The following is a 26671-nucleotide window of genomic DNA, read 5'->3' as shown; positions in this document are numbered from 1 at the left end:
TCACTTAACCCCCCATAGTCCCGCCAAAAAAAAAAAAAAGAAAAAAAGAGAAGATAATTTTATTTTGAACTTACAAAATAAAACAAGCATTTCCATAACATAGAATAGAAAAAAAAAAGATGACTCTACATGAAACTGCAAATCTATTATGTACAACTTGCTATTGCTTTTAAATATATAAAGCTATCATGTAATTTTTTTCATTTTTTTCTGTCCCCACCTCTCCATTACTACCATTAGACACAAATAGATATATGCATGTATAAATAAAATCATTCTAAACATACTTCTATTCATCAGTTCTTTCTCTGGATGCAGATAACATTTTCCTTCATTTGTCCTTTGTAGTTAATGTGAGCTATTTATTTATTTATTTGTGAGGCAATTGGGGTTGCCCAGGGTCACACAGCTAGTAAGTGTTGAGTGTTTGAGGCCGGATTTGAACTCAGGTCCTCCTGACTCCATGGCCGGTGCTCTATCCACTGCGCCCCCTAGCTGCCCAATGTGGGTTATTTATAATAGTCAAATAACTTAGTCACTCAACATTATTCTTTTTTTAAAAAAATTTTTGGTGGGGCAATGAGGGTTAAGTGACTTGGCCAGGGTCACACATCTAGTAAGTGTCAAGTGTCTGAGGCCAGTTTGAACTCAGGTCCTGTGTGACCCTGGGCAAGTCACTTAACCCTCATTGCCACCCCCCCAATATACTGCTGTTACTGTATACAAAGTTCTCTTGGTTCTGTTCATTTCACTCTTCATTACTGCATGCAAGTATGTTCATGTTTATCTAAGATCACGGAGCACAACATTTTCTATAGCACAGTAGTATTCCATAACAATCATATACCACAACTTATTCAGCCATCTCCCAATTGAAGCATTCCTACAATTTCCAGTTCTTTGTCATGACAAAGGGAGTTGCTATAGACATTTTATATCATATAGGTTTTTTTTCCTTTTTCCCTAATCAGGTTAAAAACTATTTGGATATAATTTCAGATCACTCTCCAAAATGGTTGGATCAGTTCCTAGGTTCCACCAACAATGAATTAGTGTCCCAATTTTCCCATATCGCCTCCAACATCTGTCACTTTCCCCTTCAGTCACTTTAGCCAATATGATAGGTATAAAATGATAGAGGTTGTTTTAATGTGCATTTCTCTAATCAATAATGATTTATATATAAAGAACTTTGTCAAATCTAGAAGAATATAAGTCCTTCCCCAACTAACAAATGGTCAATGGACATGAATGGGCAGTTTTCCAATGAAGAAATTAAAACAATTTATAGTCATATGGAAAAAAACCAAAACCTTCTTTACAGTGAAACAAACCTATGAAAAGAAAAACATGGGATGTTTTCTTTCACATAGTTTATTGCTATGAACAGCATTATGGTATAAAAAGGATAGTCAGCCTCAGTCAAGAACCGTTGCTGTTTAGTCATTCAGTTGTGCATGATTCTTCATGACCCTGTGGACCACAGCATACCAATAATGGGGTTTTCCTGGCAAAGATATTGCAGTTGTTTGTATTAAGGCAAATGGGTCAGGGTCATATAGGTAGTTAAGTATCTGATACTGGATTTGAACTCAGGTCTCCATGACTCCAGGCCCAGTACTCTCTCCACTAAGTCATTTACGGTGGGTTCAAGTCTACCCTCTTACCTATCCTGGCATGCAAGCTCCATAGACAAATTCTTTAAGACTCTAAGATTCTGAACACTTACAGATCTACTTTTGTAGAGTGGGTTTCCTTGTAAGGAATTTCTTAGATCAATAGAAAAAATAACACATCCAGACTAAAAAAATATATATGTATATATGTTGTCATGCTTTATTGTTAAGACTATAAAATCACGGAGTTAAAGCTGGATGGGTCCTTAGAGGCCATCTATTCTAATCCTTTCATTTTGCAGGTTAGGAAATTGATGTCTATAGAGGTTAAGTGACTTGCCAAGGACAAAATGGAAGCAACAAATTAGAAAGGAATAACGGGTAAAGAGACGGCCAGACACAGGAACACTGACAGCAACAAGAAATGATGATAGCTAGTCTTATAAGCAAAGGATGAAGAAAATTATAAGAGGAAGGCAATGGGTCCTGAACTCTTTCCACTATAGAACATTTTATTTAAGATGAGATAAAGAAAACTAATTGAGAATTGAAAAGAAATTCTTCTTTATCCTCTATGTCTGTGGACTCTTTTTCTACTTTGTAACCTACATAATTCTGTGTCAAATCCAATAAGACACAATGAAAATAAAAATTAAGAAATGACAAGAGTTTAAGAGTAGCAACATTTCAAATTTAACTTGAAAATGACTCAAGTTGGACCTTGGTTCAAGCAGTTATGCACAAGATAGAGTAATATGTATCTTATTCACGGGGCTCTATATTCAAACTTAACCATTCATAATGTAAAATTTGGAAGCAAGCAAAAAAAAAAAAGTTTACGAACAGCCAGATTTTCACAAAGTCTTTGCATAAAAGTCATGAACTTTTTTTTTTGGAGGGTAGGGGTGAAGTGGGATGGAGGGAGGAAGGTATTCCAAATTTGTGATTTAAATAGTGTAGGGAGTTTGTGGTAAGTGAATTCTACTAGTAAAGATTACATCAAGTTAACTAACATTAAGTGCCTACTATGTGCCAGGCATACAAAGAAAGGGAAAAACTAAAACGAACTAGCCCCTGCCCTCAAACAGCTTAAAGTCAAACAGGGAGAGACAACACACAAACAGCTATATATATAAACAAGATATATACAGGATAAATTGGAGACGATCTCAGAGGAATGGCACTAAGATTAAAAAGGGAAAGGCAAGACTTGAGGAAAGAGGAATACTTGAATGAAATGAGGAAAGATAGGAGGCAGAGATGAGAAGGGAGAGTGTTCCAGGAATGGGAAACAGCCAGTGAAAACCTAGGAATAAGGAGATGTAGTGTCATGTGTTAAGGAATAGCAAATAAGCAAGTGTTACTGGATCACATCATTAATGAAGGGGAGGAAAGTGTAAGAAATCTGAAAAGATAAGGAAGAAGGGGCAGCTAGGTGGTGCAGTGGATAGAGCACCGGCCCTGGAATCAGGAGTACCTGAGTTCAAATCCGGCCTCAGACACTTAACACTTACTAGCTGTGTGACCTTGCGCAAGTCACTTAACCCCAATTGCCTCACTAAAAAAAAAAAAAAAAAGATAAGGAAAAAAGTTATAAAAGGCCTTTAAAAACCACTAGAAAATTTTATATTTTTTCCTTGAGGAAAAAGGAAGCCATTGGACTTTCTTGAATCATACAGTCAGGCATTCTTTAAGAAACTCAATTTGACAACTGTGTGGAGAGTGGATTGAATTGGGAAGAAACTTGAGGCATGGAGATCAACGAGGAAGCTACAGCAATCCTTCAAGAGTCAAGTGATAATGGCCTGCAGTCGCCTGGTGGCAATATGAGAGATACGGGAGTACAAACAGAGATGTTATAAGGGTAGAAAGGACAGGTCTTGACAAGTGATATAATGGGGTGGAGAGTTAGAGAAAAGACAGAGTCCAAGATAACACCTATGTTTCAAGCCTGGGAACATGGTGGTATCCTAAATAATAAAAGAGAAATTAGAAAAAGGATAGTGTTTGGGGCAGAGAGAAAGATAATGAGCTGGATAAGTTGAGTTTAACATTGGTCATAAAGGTATATAAAAGTTATATTGAAAATAGTTAAAATGTAAAAATGATTTTGATGATTAAGAGAGAGATGGTTAAGTTATCTGAAAAACTGAGCTTTGTAGAAAAGCTCATTTCCTAGTTCAGCATGAATAAAATATTATCATACATGTAAACAGACCTCTGGCCATCCTATTTTGTATACTTATAGGACCTTTGTTTTATAGAAGCCCAATAATTTTGGAAGACCTCAAAGTCCTCACTATTCCATGACTAATAGTAGCCTAACATTTTTTTTTTTTGTGGTGAAAATACAAAAACAGTTTAAGTTTCTTGGAAGTACCTACTCTAGGGCAAAAACAAAAACCTATACTATATTTTTAAGGCCCAGAACTGAATTTGCACTGTTAGAAATGGCAAAAGGTAAATCACTTCCCATACTTACCACCTTCTAACCAAATAATGAATTCTGTAATAAAATTATCTAATCATTGCGATCTCAAAAAGAATTTAAATAATTGGCCTACCAAGTAGCACTTTGATGCTGGCTATCTGACACAATTACTATAAAGAGAGTGAAAGTTAATTGCCAAAGTGAGGAAACTGAGATCCAGAAGTGAAAGTGATTTGCTCAAAGTCACATAGTTACTCCCAACAGGGAGACAATCATCAAAGCCGTTTTTGTTATTTCATCAGGCTTTACCTTCTGTGAAAGAATCATGAAACAAACAGCTTAGTTTTCCTAGTTGAATGAAGTTTTTGCCCAAGTATGCTGGAGTTTAAAAACTACCTCAATTGAAAAAAAACCCTCAGGTTTCCCACAGGGAATTTGGCACTTTCTTTTTCACACTCTTTTAGGTATAGAATGATGTGTAACAATGAATATGACAAAAGATAGGAGAGGAGAAGGGGAAAACCGGGAAGCAAGAAGTATTTTGTTTCTCTATATGAATGCAAATATAATTTGGTTCAACTCCTTTTGATTAATCACAGCTGTCTAATTTATATAGGACACTGTTCATAAATGAACTCACATTTACTTACTATGTTTAATGCTATATAAAGTGTAACTGGCTTTTAAGAATGTTAGAGCTATGTTGTGGTTACAGTAAAAAAGGCCTCCATTAACTTTAACATAAGTTTTTCATTGAATATTTAATCCTCAAAAGGAAAAAAAAATTACAAACTAGTTTCTTCATCACTTTAAAAAAGGCAGTGAAAAAGAGGTCATCACCAAACATGTAAATCACATTAACAAAGAACACTGTATGAAATGAAAGAATACAAATTCACCTTTTTGCAGATTTTTTCAAAGTTGATATCATCATCAAGAGCAGATTTGGTTACTTCATCAGGTTTTATATCCTGTGAAAGAATCATAAAACAAACAGCTTACTTTTTCTAGCAAAATTAAGTTTTTGCTATAAATAGGCCTCAATTTAAAAATTACCAGTATTTTTAAAACAAAAAGTTCTCCATACTAAAACCCCTAGAGTGTGTGTGTGTATGTGTGTGTGTGTGTGTGTGTGTGTGTGTGTGTGTATGTGTGTTTATGTGCGTGAACAGAGAAACCAGTATATAAATTATGGGGATACTAATTCATATAAAATAAGATTCTTCACATTGTAAGGGAAAACACCTCTAGGATTCTTTAAATTTAATTTTTCTAGTACAGTAAAAATGATTTAATTTATATTGTTCTAAGTCAAGGAATACCAACAGTACTATCTAAAGAATCAAAATTACAGATAACCCTAAGGAAAATGGAGAGATACCTGGTGGTTATGCTGCAGATCATGAAAAATGGCTACAATTTAGAATCACTGCAAAAGATATTATCATGGGAAGAAAGGTGTTTCAATTATTACCCATGCAAAAATTTGTTAAGGTTACACATGTACAATCATGTTAAATACATTTTCACATTAATCATGTTATGAAAGAAGAATCAGAACAAAAGGAAAAAAACCATGAGAAGGAAAACAAAAAACAAATTAAAAAAAGGTGAAAATAGTATGCTTTGATCTGCATTCAGATTCCATAGTTCTTTCTCTGGATGTGGAGAGCATTTTCTATCAGGAGTCTTTTGGAATTCTGAGATTTTGCTGAGCTATTGCTGAGAAGAGCTAAGTCTATCATAATTAATTATCATATAATGCTGCTGTTACTGTGTACAATGTTCTCCTGGTTCTGTTCACTTTACTCAGCATCAGTTTATATAAGTCTGTCCAGATTTTTTTGAAATCTCAGTGCTCAACATTTCTTATAGCACAACAGTATTCCACTATATTCATATACCACAGTTTGTTCAGCCATTTCCCAATTGATGGGCATTCCTTTGATTTCAAATTCTTTGCTACCACAAAGAGAGCTACTAAAATATTACAAATATTTTTTGTAAATGTGGGTCCTTTCCCCCTTTTTATTATCTTTTTGAGATACAGACCTAGGAGTGGTATTATTGGGTCAAAGGACATGCACAGTTTTATAGTCCTTTGGACATAGTTCCAAATTACTCTCCAGAATGGTTGAATGAGTTCACAATTCCACCGACAATGTATGTATCTCAATTCTCCCACATCTCTAACATTTGTTATTTTTATTATTTTCCTTTTTTTTCATATTAACCAGTGTGCTAGGTATGAGTTGTTTTAATTTTCATTTCTCTAATCAATAGTGATTCAGAGCATCTTTTTGTCATATGGCTATAAATAGCTTTAATTTTTTCATCTGAAAACTGCCTGTTCCTATCCTTTGACCCTTTATCAATTGGGGAATGACTTATATTCTTACAAATTTGATTCAGTTCTCTATATATTTGGGAAATGAGTCCTTTATCAGAAACACAATGTAAAAATTATATCCCAGCTTTCTGCTTTCCTTCTAATCTCAGCTGCATTGGTTATGTTTGTGCAAAACCTTTTTTTAAGTTAATGTAATCAAAATTATCTATTTTGCATTTTATAATGTTCTCTATCTCTTTCTTGGTCATCCATAAATCTGACAGGTAAACTATTCCTTCCTCTCCTAATTTAGTTATGGTATCACCCTTTACATCTAAATCAAGTACCCATTTTGACCTTATTTTGATATATGGTGTGAGATGTTTTACCTATGAAATGTTAAAACAAAACACAACAACAACAACAAATAAAAAACAAATCCTAAACCCAAAAACTTAAGGGAAGGGCCCTAGCCCATTGGTGACATATTCAATGGAGAATTTGTTGGAGGTCATGGACAAAATTGTCATAAGATATGGAAGGATTAGAATATGTACAGGGAGAAAGAATAGTCATTATGAGGACACTAAGGATTCAAGGAAATATTCAAGAAATAGATTTACAGAAATTTCATTTATATACAACTTTTCTTAGAAGAATATCTTGTCAAAAATATACACTTCTAAAGAAAAGTTGAATTTACATAGATACAAATATTTGTTCCATTTGAAAAATGATCTACAAAAAAATCTAACCATTAAGCAATATTACCATGCATTTTTTTATCTTTCAAGATTCTTTTTTTTGCAGAGCAATTGGGGTTAAGTGACTTGCCCAGGGTCACACAGCTAGTAAGTGTTAAGTGTCTGAGGCCGGATTTGAACTCAGGTACTACTGAATTCAGGGCCATTGCTCTATCCACTGTGCCACCTAGCTGCCCCCAAGATTATTTTCTAACATGTAATATTTAAGAAAACATAATGTCCTTGAGGGCAGGGACTATTTCATTTTTCTCTTTGTATCTACAAAAATTAGCAGAGTACTTGGAAACCTGGGTCTTTAATGAATGCTTGCACATGCCTGAAATGCACTCCTTCCTTATTTACACTTCATATATAGACAGTTCTTGCTTTTTATAAGTGGACCATTCTGCAGATCTCTATAGAAAACTATTTTTACGTAATGTGAATTTGCCTGGTGAAAGTGGGGAAGGGAGGGAGAGAGGAAGGGGGGCCAGGTACAGAGAAGCCATAGCAGGAGGAGGAACACACAGCCATGTGGGGGAGGAGGGGACATACACTCAGTACTTAGTACATGAGCAAAGACTGATGACAGTTCAGGGTCTGGTCTTCTCTCTCAGTATGGGAGGTCTCAAGAAAAATTCCTGATCCAGAGATGACTTCTGCTTTCACTTGGAGGTTTTTTTTTTTAAAAAAAGGTTTTTCTTTGGTATTATGGGGGTGGAGAGAGGCCAGGGAATACCAAGCAAAGGGGCAGGAGAGAGGAGAAAGAGAAAGCACTGTGCAGTAGATGTTTTTTGGGGAATGAGGATTTTTTTGCATAAAGTTGAACTTGCATGAAGTGAGAATTGTCTATAGTTCCTTTCTTTAAGATGCACCATGAAACCCTTCCTGATCCAACCAACTGCTAGTGTCTTCCCTCCAAAACTTCCTTATATTTAAGTATTTTGTGTATATATGCATGTGCATATATATGTATATATACACACATATATATATACATATATGTGTGTATGTATGTATGTTTCATTCTTTGTATTTGTATCCTCAGCACTGAGCACAGTGGCTGGAAAATAGGAAATACTAAATAAATATTTGTTTCCCAGGCTCACAAATAGCACAGCTAGGATTAAAACCCAGCTATCCAAACCTAGTTTTCTCCATTACATCATGCTATTTCTTTTATAGATGAGAAAACGGAAGCTCCTAGGTGTGAAATGACTTATTCAAAGCCCTTTAAAACTTAATATACAACATACACACATATCTCTCTCCATATAGATATGTGTATATGTACATATTTGCATGCCTAGTTGGTCCAAAAGCCATACTCCTAGGTCAGTGTTCCTACTGCTAACTAAGTCATAGATTTTTGGGGGGGGGGGGATGAGGCAATTGGCGTTAAGTGACTTGCCCAGGGTCACATAGCTAGTAAGTGTTAAGTATCTGAGGCCAGATTTGAACTCAGGTCCTCCTGAATCCAGGGCTGGTGCTTTATCCACTGTGCCACCTAGCCGCCCCAAGCCATTAATTTTTTTTTTTAAAAAATGTTGTTTTCAAGGCTATAAAGTCTTTTCCTTTCTATATTGTATTTGTATTTTCTTGCATAACTGAATTTGATTTAGCTCAAGATATGCTAGAACATTTTTGTTTTGGAAAACTTTTAAAAGGTTAAAATAAATCCATCTTAGAGGCAAAGGTCATCTTTATAAACTTTTTAATGTATACCTTCAGAAACTGAAAATTTTAACAATAAATTAAAACTTTTAAAAGTTAAAATCAGGGGGCAGCTAGGTGGCGCAGTGGATAAAGCACCAGCCTTGGATTCAGGAGAACCTGAGTTCAAATTTGCCCTCAGAAACTTGACACTTACTAGCTATGTGACCCTGGACAAGCCACTTAACCTTCGTTGCCCGAGCGGGGGCGGGAAGAGTTAAAATCAGAGAATTTTAGAGTTGGCAAACTTAAGGCATTATCTTCTCTAACCCCCTCATTTTATAAATGAGGAAACTGATATCTGGAGAAGTTAAGGGACTTATATAAAGCCCCATAGTCAGCAGTATGGCCAAGACTAGAACCCAGATCTCTTAACTCACAGTCCATTGTTCTTTCCCTGATATAGCATATTGTGAATGCCAATGATAATTACTATAGTATTGAACTCCTTTTAGTTCAATCATACCCCTTTTTACCAAACAACTAGATTTAGAAAGAATGATCCTGTCCCTCAATTATGGTATAATTAATTTGCTTGTATGCAAAACTTACATTCTTAGTATAAAGCAGCCAAATGGGCAATAGACTTGAAGTCAGGAAATTTGAATTTGAAGTTAGGCTTTGCCACTTACTACTGTCACAATATCCTTTTGGGTTTCTGTGTCCTCAAAAGCAAAACAAATTCAATAATCTGTACAAAACTTCTGATATTCAACAAATAGAAATTCATCAAATTCCCTAATGCTTTCTGTTTCAAATTCCTCAAATTATTAAGTATTAAATGGTGTAAACACTGACTCTGTCAGTATCAAAAACTCTTTATGATGGAAAGCTGTAATGTGTCATTTTTCAAGGAGATCATAGAACATGGAGGTTGTGTACATATTGGCAGTTCAGATTCTAGGAGTATCCAAGTAGGATTACTCTTCTTGTTTAGTTAAATAATCCAAACAGTCCATATACAAGTGGTTTTGTACTTTCCAAACTGTAATATGGATTTGATTCTAAGTGGTCTACCCATAGGTTTCAAAGGATCATAAGGGGCCAAGAAAAGTCTGGTTGCTTGGAATTTTCTTGGCTTTAAATGGCTGGAAAAGACATGAGAAATAGATTTCCCTGAAATAAAGAATATGAAGTAGCAGTAACTCATGAGATAGCTATTGTGATCCAAATCTTTGTGATATATTTTGTACCCGGAAATCTCATTATGGTTTCTTTTCAGTAAGAACAAAAATTCCATTTCTAAAAAACTGGTCTACCAGATGGGACTTCAATAAAGTTGTTTTCTCATAAAAATGCCAAAGCATTTTCCAAATAAAAGATTATATGATTTCTTGAACCAATTTTTAAAATAGTTTATAATTTTATAGTTTATAGTTTAAATTTCACAGTTTGAAGTTTGGGGTTCAAACTTAAATTTTGCATTTGAATATAAAACCAGTGTTATAAATGACTAAAGAACAATTCACATAAGATTAAAGATTTTTATACACCATTGTAAGTTTTCTTTTTTTTTTTTAAATTATTTATTGGATTTGAAACTCAAGTAAATAAGAGTTTTATCAGGGAACAGGCAAAGTAACTTCATGCTTCAGTCACACATGTGGTGCCACACCATTTCTGTGTCAAAGAGCACAATGAAATTTAAATTTATATGGTATCAATACATCTTTAATATTTCCTACTGTCCTGTTCGACTGGACCCAGGAAGAACTGCATGCCTTTAGCTCCAGCAACTCTAAATAATTTTCTAATTAAGTCACAGATGGGTTCTCTCTGAAGTATTCCTACATTACTGACTGTGTAGCTGTTTTATGTAGACCTCTTGGCTTACAATAGAAATAAAAGCAATAAAAATTTTGCTCTCTTTCTCTAAGACTCTTGAATGATGTCATAGGTTAGTATCTGGGAAGTCAATGTCCAACAGCATACCGCAATGCACAAAATAGATACTAAAGATTGTTGAGTTCACTGAAATGAAATGCCATTTATAATGTGATCCTTTCAACCCCCAAAATAAAGTTTTGATTACTTTATAGTTCAATATTTTAATAAATAAAAACCTGAATATTTCATAAATATACTGGATGAAAATGTTCCATATGAATACACTGATTGATTGTATTTTTTCAAATGGAGGAGTTTCTAAAAATGACATTGAAAACACCAATATTTTGTACACAGATTGTACATTCAAAACACTTCTCATTTAAAGAATTACAAAGAGCTTAAGCTTCTTAATCTCTAATAAGGTCTTTTATTGATAGGGAAAGTTAATTTATATAACTAGAGGTTCTCTTTCTTGTCTTCCAAATTCTCACTAGCCTTAGAAAACACCTTAGTGTACTCTAGGTGACTGGGCCCTACAGGGCAAACTGAATAATTTAAATGTGCTTAAATATTATGCAGACATTTGCATTATTTTCTCATTTAAAATGAGAGTAATAAACAAGGAAGCAGTGGCAAATTTTGAAAGCAGAATTCTTTTTAAAAAAATGTATGTTACTTTTTAATTTATGGGATAAAACAAGCATTTACATAACATAGCATAATAAAAAGATGATTGCACATGAAACTTCAAACCTTTATGTACAACTTGCTATTCAATAAAATTAATTAACATGCAAAATTTATTTTTTCCCTTTTCTTACCTCCTCACCCTCCATGGCTACCATTAGACACAAATAGGTATATTTGTGTGTGTTTAAATTATTATATACACACTTCTATTTATCATTTCTTTCTCTGGATGCAGATCGTGTCTTTCTTTATATGTCCTTTATAATTAATTTGGGTATTTATAACAGTCAAAATGACTTATTTGTTCAAAGTTCTTAAAACCATATTTTATAACATGTTCTCTTGGTTCATAATTCTGAAGCTGGGTTCTATTTAGTGTGTTTTCATTAAGCAAATACAAATTTCCCAAGAAAAATGAACATTAAATTGTGATGGCCAATATGAAATTATCTGGATATGTACATATCCATCTTTAATCTCTCATGAACTTTAAATCTGCATCACCAATTGATGGTAAGGTACTATTTTATCCTGCCTGCTGGATATCTTTTTAGCATTTAAAACCCAATATGCCTACATGGAACTCATCACCAATCCCTTTTCAAAAATTGATGCCAAATAAACAAAAAAAGAAAATATATAAATGAGTGAATGAATGAATGAATAAAACAAAAATTGATGCCAAATTTCCCCTTTTCTAATTAGGATATATTATGGGGTTAGGACTATTAAAGTTTAAACTGGCCAGCTAAAATAAAGGACAGATACACCTTGAGAAGCAAGAGAGATAAGCCCCTAAGGTGTGGCTGTTGCCTGAGTGGCACCAAGGGGACAGGTAACTCCAAAAGTCAGGACCACCTCCCCTCATTCCAGCTTCCCTTACTCCCAAAGGGAACTTTCCACAGTCAGATGATCACCCCATCTGTCTCTCCACCATCCCTCCTCTATAAAAGCTTTTGCCTTTCTCCTGTTTGAGGAGATAGGTATCTCAGAGAATCATCTCTGTGTTATCACCCTCAAGACTCCCCTCGATGTCTTCTTTTTCTAGCGCTTAGGTATAATTCTTTAAAAAGGAATATCTAAAGACTCCCACTACTACCCATTTCCTCGTGACAGTATATCACTATTCTACCTATCATCCATGTTTGTCACTTCCAAATAAGCTCCAACTTTGTCTTCTCTGTTACGTTGGCTTCCCAACTTCCAAAAAGCTGTCAAGCCATATTGGTATTAGCTTTAACATCTCTTTGCTCTGCTTTCCATTCATAAAGTTAATACCCTAGTTTAGCCTTTATCTGCTCAGAAAGACAATAGTAATAGTCTTCCCTTCTAATCTTATTTTACATTATTCTCTTTTGCTCACTCTACATTCCATCCAAAATGAATTGCTAGGGGCAGCTAGGCGGCACAGTGGATAGAGCACCAGTCCTGGAGTCAGGAGGACCTGAGTTCAAATCCAGCCTCAGACACTTGACACTTGCTAGCTGTGTGACCTTGGGCAAGTCACTTAACCCTAACTGCCTCACCAAAAAAACCCAACAAACAAAAACAAACAAACAAACAAAATGAATTGCTAGCTGTCCCCATAAACTTGCCATTCCATCTACCATTTCAGCCCAGTACATCCCCCATGCCTGGAATACAATCCCATCTCTGCATTTCAGAATCTTTATTTTCCTTTAAGGTTTAATTCAAAAGCCATATCCTCTGGAAAGCTCTCCTTGATTCCCTCAGGGAAGTGTTTAAAGTTCTCTTTTCCCCTCCCCAAGCACCTCCCCCCACATATATATCCCTAGAGTATAATATAAACTTCTTGAGGGCAAGGAATAATTTGTTTTCTGTATTCCTGAGTGTTGAACACAAATAAGGTGTTTAAGACTACCTTTTAATCGGAGGGAATTATGATTAGTTATCTCTCTATTTTTGGGGGGCGGGGAGCTAATTGGTAATAAATTTTTTGGTCCTGACAACTCATATAACAACTACAACAACAAATATAAAATGGCTCTTGGTCTTATGTAGCTTCCTTCTACTCTTTTGAGTGAAAAGGGGGACAGAGAATCACAAACTTTTTAAACTATAGATAAATGTTGATACTCTGAAAACCTTTGACTGACTATAGACATAATAATGGAAGAACTAAATCTTATAAATATTGACATTTGAATTAAAAATTAAATCAGAAAATAAAAGGAAGTAGAAGCTAAATAGAAAAATGACTCATGGGTCATCTTTGGAGAAAAAAAGAATATGGGAACTGGTTTTATCATAAAGTTATCCCTTCCACATTGAGGGTTTAGGAGCTCAGCACCCCCATGATCTAGAAATCTGTGTAAAATTTTTCAGCCCCCTCTTTCTGCTAGAGAAGAAGTCTGAATTTATTCTTTGTCTTTCATGAGGTATTTACAATATATTGTTGTAAAATCTGAGTACATTATATAATACTATACATATATTTTATGCATTTCTGAGTTTCTACACTTTTTTTGTGTCATCTGCTGGCTCTCTCATGTCTTTTGTGGCTTCAGCAAAATTCCCCCAAAATTTCTATTTAATTTCTTATGCCAATCCATAATACATGGATATGGAAGGGATAACTGCATTTCCAAAGATAAAAAGAAACACCCTTTCTTGGGACACATGGTTTTCTTGTACTGCATTGTCCTTGAGACAAGCACTTGTATAAAGACATGTTGTAAAAAAAGATATATTGGAAAATATGGCCCAGGGTAATGAAAGAAATGATTATTAATAAACAATGATTTGGGTAGATCCAGAGTTCCCCCTTTCTCCAAAGTCCTGATTTTAAAAAGTTCAGTCTCTGGAAGGACATAGTTGATGAGACTGGACTATCTTTCTTTTTAAGACTCCACCACGCAGGAGGGGCAGCTAGATGGTGCAGTGGATAGAGTACTGGCTCTGGAGTCAGGAGGACCTGAGTTCAAATTCAGCCTCAGACACTTTATACTTACTAGCTGTGTGACCCTTGGCAAGTCACTTAACCCAGATTGCCTCACAAACACCCACAAAAAGATTCCATCTAGGTAAAATAGCCATTGTTTTCTACTTAGGCTTCAGAGGGGCATAGATTCTTTGAATAGAATGCCCAAGGTGTGTGTGTGTGGGGGGGGGGGGTTTGGGGGTGGTAAGGGGAGGCTTAGAAATGGAATCAATCAAAATTCAGGTCTAGCCCTTCCTTAATTCCCACTCTGAGGAACCCTTCTAAGGGTATATATACTGTGAGTTTTTTGACAATTGGAGTGACACCCCCTGCTGGAGAGATACTATAAGAAAGTTCTGCCTTGAGGAGATAGTGTCTGAAGGCAAGCCATGTGGCTTGGAAGGTCAGTTCCTTGGCGTCAGGAAGTGATGCTTGCTCGTGGGTACTGTCTATCAAAGCTACCAGCCAATTAGCTTGGAGCTATGTGTGCTTGTAGACCCATCTACCAGTTTCACAAAAGGCTTATGGGACAAAGAAGGGGCGAGGCTGGTTCTCTCTCTCTTTGTCGAGGACCTCAGGGGGGAGAGGAGCAAGAGATCCTGGCTCCCTGAGATAGCTGAATCTAGGCCTCTTTCTCTCTCTCTTCACCAAATCATTATTTTTTTTTTTTTAGTGAGACAATTGGGGTTAGGTGACTTGCCCAAGGTCACACAGCTAGTAAGTGTCAAGTGTCTGAGGCCGGATTTGAACTCAGGTCCTCCTGACTCCAGGGCCGGAGCTCTATCCACTGCGCCACTTAGCTGCCCCCTTCCTTCTTCACCAAATTCTTATGCTCCTTAAAATGCTTAAAAGTCTAAACTCTTGCTAAAGCTTCTAATTTATTGGCGACCACTCATTAGCGTTTTAGACAGTATAGCTAGAATCTTAGCCACAGTTTACCACCATGAGGGGTCTTTGGTCTAAGAAAGATAGTCAAATGACTATCTTTTTATTAATAAACATGCTGGTATTATTAATAAAATTCATTTAAAAAATTACCCAGAAACTATGTCTCTTTCACCTTTTTAATCACCATAGTAAAGATATCCAACAGTTCATGGACTACGTAGAAGCCTTATGCTTACATATCACAAATACTTTAAGAAGAAAATAAAAAAGGAACCTTTTTTGCAAAGGTGAGACACTACAAGTATAGAATATTTCTTGCATCTCTCTCTCTCTCTCCCTCCCTTTCCTCCATCTATCCATGTATATAGTCACTCAGTTGATGTGCTGGTGAGTTTAGTTCAACTTTTTCTTTTTCCTTTTTCGAGGATTGAATCACTGGATAGAGTGGAGAGAGATACATTTGTAAACAGAAGTACCTATGAACATTTGGAGCTAAAAATTTAAGGATTATGGTGAAGAAAAGAATGGGACCCTTTGATAAGGAGAGGACTGCTTGTCCTTCAAGGAAAGATGACTTAGAGTAACAGGTGCTGACATATGAGAGATTACTCCATAAAGGTCAGAGGAAAAAGATATGAGGACTGATGGTTGATGAGTCCCTATTGGGGCAATTGTGGAAACTATATGTCAAGCAGGAAAAAAAAAAAAAAGAAAAAGAAAAAAAAAGAAAAGAGGGCCCTGCAAGTTGTCTTTCTTAGGTAGAATGTTAACAGAAACACCTAAATCTTTTCAAACTGGATGACTATCCACTTCTGATGATTCAAGTAGATATAAATGTTACGAATAGAAGTAATCTAAAATGCACTGCTAAAAAACTATAGTCACAAGCCAGAAATTGAAGAATTTAAGAGCACAGGTAGTGTTTTACTTATTACTGCTACAGATCTAACAAAAAGAGTATAAAACTGAGAAAAAGGAAAATTTTAGAGAATCACTCGCCCCACCCCCCAAACCAATGCTAATTGAGACAGTGGCCCACAAAATAATCCTATCAAAATCAATAGTATTTCTATAAATCAACCAAAACACAGGAGGAAAAAATAGAAAGGAAAGTCTCCCTTTTGGAAGGCAATCTATAAAGGCACCCATGAAACCACTAAGAAAGTGTCCATGTGGATCTCACTGTTAACTCTAAACAAGGCAGATAACCAACAACTAGGGAAAGGCTAAACCAAATCTGATACTTGAATGTAATGGAATATTACTGTTTAGTAAGAAAAGAAATGATACATGTATAGAAGTATAACACAGGAAAATTTATGTGAAATAATGGAAAATAAACTAAGTAGATGTAGGAAAATAACATATACAAGGAATTTAATAATGTAAATGGGGAGAACAGCAATACTAAAACATTCAAAGGTGAGCAGGGAAATAGCAAGAGAACATCTTACTGGAAACTGTGGGAATGGTGGCACGTTAAGATCTAGAGGAGCTGAGATGCCCTTTCAAACACACCAATAAAGTTCTAAAAATGTATCAGAAGCAACAATGATAAAGAAAACCAAAGAGAAACAACTATAAACTCCTCCAATCAATCTAAAACTGCACAGAAACACTGTTGGAATCCTATGGAAGCAAAAAGTGGAGATAAGCAGGGTTTAGGGGAGGGAGAAACACCAAACAGCCCAGTCTTGTATCAGGATACAGGGCAAAATGCAGCCTGAGTGACAGCAGAATCTCATCTATGGTAGGAGACTGGGACAGAGCAGTGCCTACTACAGGATGATGCAGAAGCCCCAGCCAGAGGAAAAAGGGTCAGAGCACGCAGGATGGGTGACTTGACAAGGCCAGGGGTAGCACCTAGTTCTAGATCCCAAGAAGATCTCATGATCCCCAATGATTGTGCAATTTCTAATAATCACAGCTGTGAAATTCCTTTTTGAGATCACAAACTCCTTGCATCCCCTCCTACTTTGTCTCATTCCTCACAAACCTTTTCTCTAAACTCAACCTCAACTTTCATTAGAAGTAAGAGTTTCCTAACTTACAGATTCTCAATATGAATGAAATCACATTCCCTGTTATATATAAGACTCATCTACTAAATTAACTCTTGAAGGTTGGAAGGAACTGTTAAGTGTTGAAAAGATTGCAAGCTCATCCAATAACTGCCAGGCATCATTCTTTTTTTTTTTTTTTTTTGAGCAGGGCAATGAGGATTAAGTGACTTGCCCAAGGTCACACAGCTAGTGTCAAGTGTCTGAGGCCAGATTTGAATTCAGGACTTCCTGAATCCAGGGCCTGTGCTTTATCCACTGTGCCCACCTAGCTGCCCCATGAGGTATCATTCTTAAACATCCAAGATAAGTGGTTATCCAAAGTCTACCTGACCTCCAGAGATAGGATACTTATTACTGAGAAAACCCATTCTATTCTGGGACAATTTGGCATAATGGATAGAGAAGCTAGGAAGGAATAAATGAAGAAAATAAGCAGTCATTAAGCACCTATTACTTGCCAGATACCATGCAAGCTCTTTACAGATATTATCTCATTTTTATTTTCACAACAACCTTGGCACGTTTTATGCTATTATTACCCCCATTTTACAATTCAGGAAATAGTAACATTAGTGGTTAAGTGATTTGTCCAGGATCACACAGCTAGTTCAGTGTTTAAGTCCAGATTTAAACTTAGGTCTTACTGACTTCCAGGCCCAGTGCTTTATCCACTAGGTCAGCCAGCCAGGAAAGACCTGGGCCCAAGTCCTGCCTCTGACACATCCTGGCTGTGTGACCCCTGGCAAGTCACTTAATATTTCTGTGCTCTGGGCAATGCTCTAAGATTAGCTGAAGGCTACAATCATGCCCCCCTTAAATCTTCTCTAGGCTAAACCAATCCAGGCTTTACTTAAGCCACTTAAAATATCTTAAATTTTGCTTGGCACATAGAAACTATTCCCCTTTGCCACATTTGTAGACTGATTTAATATTTCAGGAGGTATGTAAGGTAAGTGCCAGGAATTGCAGTCTAAACAGAACATGCTAAACCAAAGAACTTTTCAAATCTTGGCATCCTGATGAATCATTTAGATCAAGAGGAGTTTTTTCTATCTTAAAGGTTCCTAAATGACCAGTCATACTTGAGATGTAAAGCTCCTGTCTTTGAGTCAAAATATAAACACATTTTTAAAAGGCATAGTTTTGTGGAAAGAGGGTGGAATATTGACAATCAATTACTTTATGTTTTTGAAGTTCTGAGACAATAATTTAAGCACTGGAAGTAAACTGTGAACAATGAAGAACCAAACTTTGCATTATTTGGCATTATTAAATAGAACAAATGTGAAAACAAAATTTTATGTTACATGAAATTTTTTTCTATAAATTTATCTGATCATGGTAATTACATATATTTGGGGAATTTGGATGAAAATTCTCCCCCTCAACCTGGTTTATTTATTTATTTTTTTAAAAAGAGAACTCTTCAGAGCAGCCAGGTGGTGCAGTGGATAGAGCACTGGCCCTGGATTCAGGAGGACCTGAGTTCAAATCCAGCCTCAGACACTTGACACTTACTAGCTATGTGACCCTGGGCAAGTCACTTAACCCCAATTGCCTCACAAAACCAACCAAACAAAAAGAGAACTTTTCCCTTCTCTCCAAAAAACTCAAAACCATTAATGATTGCATAGGGAATTGCAGACTGTTTCTCTAATAGGTAAGGAAGTACTGAATCACATGATCAAAATTTTAAAAACAAGTTGTCAGATACTTGACATATTAGAAATCTGACCCAACCATGGCTATGCTTATATCCAACAGTGACTTAAAGAGGTAAGTTTCAACAATTTCACTGATTTTAAAATGAATGAATACTGTTACAGTTCTTCAGAGCTGTAAGAAAAATCTTGTTATTACAAGATTTAACTTGTTTACATTTAAATTAATTGATTTCCTTTGGATCTGTCAGAGACAGAATTAACTTTAAAGAGCATGCAGAATTTGGCAATAGGGTCCAGTCTGAGGTAGACTTTCACATGGCATAGAACAAAGAGGTAGGAACTGCTTAAGAGTAGAGAACTATAAAATGAGCTATAATAATGATAGAAAGTTTTTAGGAACATCTAAATATCTCAGAAATTAGTGACAAATCAGCTACGAAGTATAATTTCTTCAGGAGTTATCAGTAAAAATTTGTTATGATAAATTCCCTAGGGCAACATACGCAACTCATTTTAGTTACCGCTTTTTTCATGTACTTTAAATTTAATTTCCAAAATTGTCTCTATTGTGTGCTTAAGTATTAAATATGAGTATTTCAATGTATGAAAACAACAGCCAAAAACCTGTATATGAAACTGAACCAGTTATAGTCTTTTTAAAAAGTGTATGTATGGGACAGCTAGATGGCGCAGTCGATAGAGCACTGGCCCTGGAGTCAGGAATACCTGAGTTCAAATCCGGCCTCAGACACTTAACACTTACTGGCTGTGTGACCCTGGGCAAGTCACTTAACCCCAATTGCCTCACAACCCCCCCCCCAAAAAAAACCGTATGTATTGGGGGCACCTAGGTGGCGCAGTGAGTGGATAAAGCACCAGCCTTGGATTCAAGAGGACTTGAGTTCAAATCAGACCTCGGACACTTAACACTAGCTGTGTGACCCTGGGCAAGTCGCTTAACCCTCATTGCCCTGCCCCCCCCCCAAAAAAAAGAAAAAAGTAAAAAAAAGTGTATATATTAAAGTTATCCATGGTAACATGGTATCTTTGTTTTTGTTTGAACTTTTTGGGGGTCTTATTCTGTGTATTTTTAGTGTTTTACTGATTTTTTTTTTTAATTTCCTCACTACCCATTAACTGTCCCACTTGGAACAAATAATTAACATCAAACAAACTGACAAGTTAGATATGCCTGAAAATGTGTATTTTATTCCATTCCTCTAATCTATCACTTCTGTGCTTCATCATTCATGTTCAGAAGTCATGATCAGAGAGTTCTGAGGTTAACTGCGATAGTCTTTCCAAGAACAACTGTAGTATGATAGTATTGATCTGATTACAGAGCCAAGAGAGGTGAAAAGGAATTGAGGGGGTGAGGGTAGAAATAGGGAGTGCTGTAAACAAAGTAGCAGGTAAAAAGGCCAGCTAAAAGAGAGGTGAATGAGGCATGGACTTCAGCTATGAAGTAGTTGATCTATGCTTACTCACTCACTCATTGATAAAGCAAGTTAAAAGAGCAAGCATGGCTTAGCAACTTTTTGATCACAGTTCTAAATTAATTTCCAGAATGGTTGGACCAATTCACAGATTCCCTAACAGTATTGGGGTGTGCCTGTTTTACCGAAGATCCTCCAACATTTATCATTTCCCCCTCTTGTTATCTTTGTCAGCGGAACCTTAGTTATTAGTGATTTAGAGGATTTTTTATATGGTTAACTTGGATTTCTTCCTAATCCTCCAACCAGTTATCTGTTGGCATATACATACATATATATATATACACACACACATATATATATATATGTGTGTATACATGCATGTATGTGTATATATCTGCATGTATTCATGCACACATGATAGTGGCCTCATATATTTGTGTTAGTTTTCTAGGTAACTCAGATATAAGAACTTGATGAGAGATGTTTGACACAGAGATCCCCCCCCCCCCAACTCAACCACTTTCCTTCTTATATGAATTGTGTAAATTTTGTTCACAGAAGTTTTTCAATTTCCTGTAAATGAAATTACCTATTTTATCTTTTGTCTCCCTTGATTAGTTAAGATTTTACTTTCAAGCCATAGTTGTAGAAGGTAACTGGCCAGCTTTCCTTCCATTAAAAAGAAAAATTCTTATAACCTTTAATATTCAGGTCACATATTGATTTGGAACTTGTGTGGTATATGGTAGGTATATATGTGCTCTAACTCTAATTTCTGCCAAACTGTTTTCTAGTTTTCCCAGCAATTTCTGTCAAATGATGAATTTTTCCTAACACATTAGATTTTCTGGGTCAGACCCAAGTTGCTTTATGGTATAATTTGAGGCCTGGAAGTGCTATTTGCCTTTCATTCCTATTTTTTTCCAGTACTTTGCTCAAGATTCTAGATCTTTTGTTCCTCCAAATGAACTGTTATGATTTTGTCTAACTTTATAATACATTATAAACTACTACTTGCTGATTTTATTGATATTTTATTTCTGCTTATTTAGATAATATCATCTTTTAAAACGTTACAAGCCAACCAAAACTACTGAATATTCTTCCATTTATTTGTTGTTCTTTAAGGAGCATTTTGTAATTACATGGGAAGATTTATGTGAATTGATTGCAAAAAGAAGCAAGCAGAAACAGGGCAACAATATACACAGACTGAAACAATATAAACGGGAAGGAAAACGACAAAATAATAAAAATTGAAATTTGTGCAATTATATTGACCAAGCTTGATTCCAAAAAAGAAATATGAAAATAGACCTCCCTTCTTTCTTTGCAGAAATGGAAGATTACAGGTGTGAAACATTATATATAATCCTGGACTTGGTTTATATGTTGGCTATTTTTGGAGAAAGCCTTTTTTTCCTTTTATAAAAATTCATTGGGGAAAGCTATGTGGCACAGTGGATAAAGTACCGGCCCTGGATTGAGGAGGACCTGAGTTCAAATCTGGCCTTAGCCGCTTGACACTTACTAGTTATGTGACCCTGGGCAAGTCACTTAACCCTCAATGCCTCACCAAAAAAAAAAAAAAAATTTAAATTAAAAAAAATTGTTATATAGCTCTCTGGGAAAGAGAGAAATACAGTGGGAAATATAATTGAAGTTAAAAAAAGATATCAATAAAATCAATTTAAAAAGAAATAGAGCAATGGAAATATTTGGTGAAAATAAAAAATAAGTTAGAGTTCATAAGTTTAAGTGTCTAGGGAGGAATATGTTCCCATTTGACCTACAATTCAGGTGACATCCCAGTTAAAGAAGTAATATTTTGCAAGATACTCACTACTTACTGCATTTCCCTAGGGCTTTTTGTCTCCCCGCATTTATTTCCAACAAAATATGTTGCAATGTTTGCCTCCTCTGAGACGCATTATTTCAGTAGTAATGGTTTGTTTCCAAATTTTTTAAAAGTAGCAGTCAAAAAGTTTAGGGCTCCTGGTGCTTTCATAGCCGGTAAGAAATGTCCTGCCAAGGACTCTAGCTCAAATTTCCAAAATTACAAAACTTTAAAAAACACAAACAAAAAAAAAAATTAAAAACAAAACTCTTTTTTTAAAAAAAAGCTCATGTGACACTGCTTCCTTACCTCCCACTCTTAAATCCTGTTTACACATTCACAGGCCTTTGAACTAGGTTTATCTAGACTTAAGTAATTCCAGCTTCAGTTTCTTCATTCAAAAATGAGGTGTGTGGCATGACTCAGTTAGTAGTAATGACACGTTCTTCGTTGCCAATAAGTGAATTAGCCTTTGTTTAGTAGTGAGATACATAGTAGGCTCAAAAAAAGTAGGAAAAATTGAAGCATACTAATGAATTGAACTGCTGCAAACCCCTTTTGTTACTATAGCTTTAATAAGAGAGTATGTTTTGAGATTCTTATAGCTTGTATCCCCACTGCTCCTATAGACAACAATGGAAACCATGCAATTGACATATCCTAAATATGACTAATTTTTTTAAAGAATTCAACTTAACCAAGTTTTGGACTGAAGTTTAAGAAAATAATAAAATGCCAATAAGCAAATTGGAATTCCAGTGTGATGATCTGTTTCTGAATGTTGTTGAATGTGTAACACTTGAAAGTAGGGTATACACTATCTTAAAACATCAAAATGATTTCCTGTTTATAGTTTTTAAAGTTCACAAGTTGAATGAACAAAGAGCTATCAATCAGAGTATTCTGCTCCCAATTGGAAGTGGTAAAAATCTTGTCTTATGTGAAATTAAACTGGTAGCAGGGTATTGACTAAGCTGACCCTGCAAAATGAGAAAGGAGCTATTTTACTTTCCTTATGGACCTTTTTTCCTCCTGTAGATATTCCTGTCAACCTAAATGGCACAGCAGATAGAATACTGGCCCTGATGTTGAGGCCATCTCTAGTCTTTCTGATGTATATCTTGCTACTGGACCCAGATGGCTCTGGAGGAGTGAGGCGAGTAACTTTGCTTAGCCCTCCCTCATTTAAATCCAATTCACTACAAGTCATGAAGTCACCTCCTGATGTCATGGTCCTCTTCAATAAATGAAGGACAAACAACAACAAAACAACTTTATTCTCCAGAAAAAACGTGTAGCAGGAACCTTTTCAGTTCTTGAATTAGATAATTTGTGCATCAAATAAAACAGCAGTTTTTGAAATAGCAAGGACTTAATAGCAATGAAAAATGACAGTTGAAAGTAATGGAATAGGGGGCAGCTAGGTGGCGCAGTGGATAGAGCACCAGCCCTGGAGTCAGGAGTACCTGAGTTCAAATCTGGCCTCAGACACTTAACACTTACTAGCTGTGTGACCCTGGGCAAGTCACTTAACCCCAATTGCCTCACTAAAGAAAAAAAAAAAGAAAGTAAGTAATGGAAGAGGAAGTAAAAAACATCTAAAATAGCACATTAGTCTTAGGCCGCATAGCATAAAGGCAAGTAGTCACATATAATGATGTCCCCTAAGAGCATTATAAAATAGAAATATAATAAAATATTCAAATAGCCAATATTTGGTTATATTCTATGCTTATTGCTGTATATAATAAATAACAAATTTTAGAAGAAACATGATGAATAGGGATAGGAAAGGGGACCGTACCTGTAATTTCATTGGCACAGGGAACTCCCTGAAAGACAAAAATCCCTTTATCAATTTAGGTGAAAATCTTCTCTGAAACTTGTACTTTCAGAGAACTGCTCAGAGCACTGAGAGGGTAACTAGCTTTTGCTAAAAGAACCAATATGTGTCTGGTGAGATGTGAACAGCCAAGTCTTACTGATTCTGTGGACAGCTTTCTATTCACTATACTAGCAGCTCTTTTTTTTTTTTTTTTTAGTGAGGCAATTGGGGTTAAGTAACTTGCCCAGGGTCACACAGCTAGTAAGTGTTAAGTGTCTGAGACTGGATTTGAACTCAGGTACTCCTGACTCCAGGGCCGGTGCTCTATCCACTGCATCACCTAGCTGCCCCCATTAGCAGCTCTTAAAATGGTATCTGAGGATCCCTGGGGATCCCTGAAGACCTTTCAGAGAGGGTCTGTGAGGTGAAAACTATTCTCAAAATAATACTAGGTCATTAAAATTTTTTTTTTTTAGATTTTATTTATTTTAATTTTTTTGCAGGGCGATGACGGTTAAGTAACTTGCCCAGGGTCACACAGGTAGTAAGTGTCAAGTGTCTAAGTTCAAATTTGAACTCAGGTCCTCCTGAACCCAGGGCCAGCGCTTTATCCACTGTGCCACGTAGCTGTCCCCCGCCCCCCCGCATTTTAATTTCTAATGTGGCAAATACTAATAATACACACACATACACACCATCACATTAACAAAAGTTCTTTGGGGGAATGCACAGTGCTTTTTAAGAGTGTAAAAGAGTCCTGAGACCAAAAAGTTGAGAACCACTGAATTATGCCATCTTGCCTTGCAAAAGCAAAAACCAAATTTGCTTTATTAAGGATTAATTATATTCAAGATACTGTTTACTGAGGGTTAAGTCTGCGATACAAAAGATTCTCCTTACAAACCTCTTTTAAAGTATCACAGTACCATCAGTACTAAAAGATTCATAAGCTTCTAGAAAATTTACTTATCTAAAGCATCTCATTCCCCAATAATGCAGGATAACTAAGATACTACTGTACTTAATAAATGATCTCTTCTATTATACTAAACGGTACCCTCAGGTGATTAAAAATATAGATCTAAAAGCTATATTCTGCACAGTTTGGTTTTCAATAGAAAGATTAGGGCTACTTTGTAATTACAATTTCAGTGTCAAAAGAATAATATTCTGGTACAAAAAAAATCTAGTACGGTGGTGTTAAACTCAAATAGAATTGGAAGCCACGAACCACACATAAATCCCTATGGGTCACATAATGACTTAGTTTTTAAATGCAATATTATTTATGTTGCATTATATTTTTATTTATTCTGTTTAATATTTCCCACTCATATTTTAATCCCTAAGGCTGAATTTAGGAGTGTTGTGGGTCACATGCATCGAGTTAAGTGTCTCAGCACCCCTAGACTATTAAGTCATAGATAACATTGTTTAAAAAGCAGAAAAGTCAGTAAAACAAAAAAACCAAACAAACATGACTTTCCCAGGGTTACAGAAATAGTATTAGAGGTGTGACTTGAATCTAGGTCATCTGGGCTTGAAGTATGAATGACTCTCTATCTAGCATGTCTTGTCATCTCTTTAAAGTGTCACGGATTGCAACCATTTTCTACAATTTGTTGACTATAATCATCATCCAATATAGTCATCCAAGGAGAATGATGGCATTAAAAAGATGGGTTTTTATGGCAGTGGGCAACTGAGGGAATCATTTAAAGTACTCCATATTTTTCCCTTACGTTACTCAATTCCATCTCCTCCTCCTATTTAGTCTCCAAGCTCACTATCTAAGATAAATGGGCTGTCCATTCAATTTCATGACACATTCTTTTTTTCTTTCGTGGAGGGGTAGGAAGAACTTTTTGAGATGGGCCTGGTGTATATCAAGGCTCTATCTAATGAGAACAATGCCACCTGTAAACAGAAATACCTTTAGAACCTTTCCATAAATAAGGAATATTTCTGTTTGTATTCTGCAGATAAAATCTTAGACATGGCATTGATCATACGTATATCCTCATTTTGTGCTTTGCTTGATATTGTTAATGAGAAGATAAACATAGTTAATATAGTCCTCTGACTTTCTCTTCCTAATACATACATTTACAAGGACAAATTTAATGTCAGTGCCTTGGATAAGAAGTCTTTCAACTACCAAATTTGTAAAAACATTCCTCATCAAACTTCGTATATCACACTTTTTATTATAAAATTCCTTATGATCAGTAAGACCTGGTTTCATGTACTACATCTGACATTGGGTTAAGTTGTTTTACCTTTCAGGATCCTAGGCAACTCTAAGACTAAGTTACAGATGACGTGCATCATTGGAAAAAGTTTACATACCTTGAGATCCACAGCAATGAAATTATAGGTGTGCACTCTTCTACTTCCAAAATGTGTGTATGTAAATGGAGGAAAAGGAAGAGTTGTAAACCTATTTTCATAATATGATTACAGAGTGAATATAATTGTAGTTCTCATGAATTAATAAGAATGAAATTCTCTAATCCACTCTAGCCTGATGAGTCTTAAATTTCATAGATTTTGATTCTCCAAAGTGATTCAGAAGTAATACTACTTGGATTTCAAGGCATAGGGATTACTATTTAATCCTTGGTGGCAACCAAGTTCCCAGTGAGCCCAGGCAGTAGTGATC

The 26671-nt window shown here is 35.7% G+C and overlaps 1 protein-coding gene across 6 annotated transcripts in view; it reads right to left on the bottom strand.

Moving 5' to 3' along the window:
* Window positions 1-26671, bottom strand: part of SRFBP1 (serum response factor binding protein 1) — a 102927-nt gene that overhangs the window by 31402 nt on the left and 44854 nt on the right. For all 6 annotated transcript variants that reach the window (XM_043979265.1, XM_043979261.1, XM_043979262.1 and 3 more), the window contains one exon: window positions 4947-5018. In XM_043979265.1, coding sequence (XP_043835200.1) covers window positions 4947-5018 — 72 coding nt within the window. The remainder of the gene's footprint in view (window positions 1-4946; window positions 5019-26671) is intronic.

Source organism: Dromiciops gliroides, chromosome 1, assembly GCF_019393635.1.
Source record: "Dromiciops gliroides isolate mDroGli1 chromosome 1, mDroGli1.pri, whole genome shotgun sequence".
NCBI classification, from domain to species: Eukaryota; Metazoa; Chordata; class Mammalia; order Microbiotheria; family Microbiotheriidae; genus Dromiciops; species Dromiciops gliroides.
This window is presented reverse-complemented; position numbering and strand designations above follow the sequence as displayed.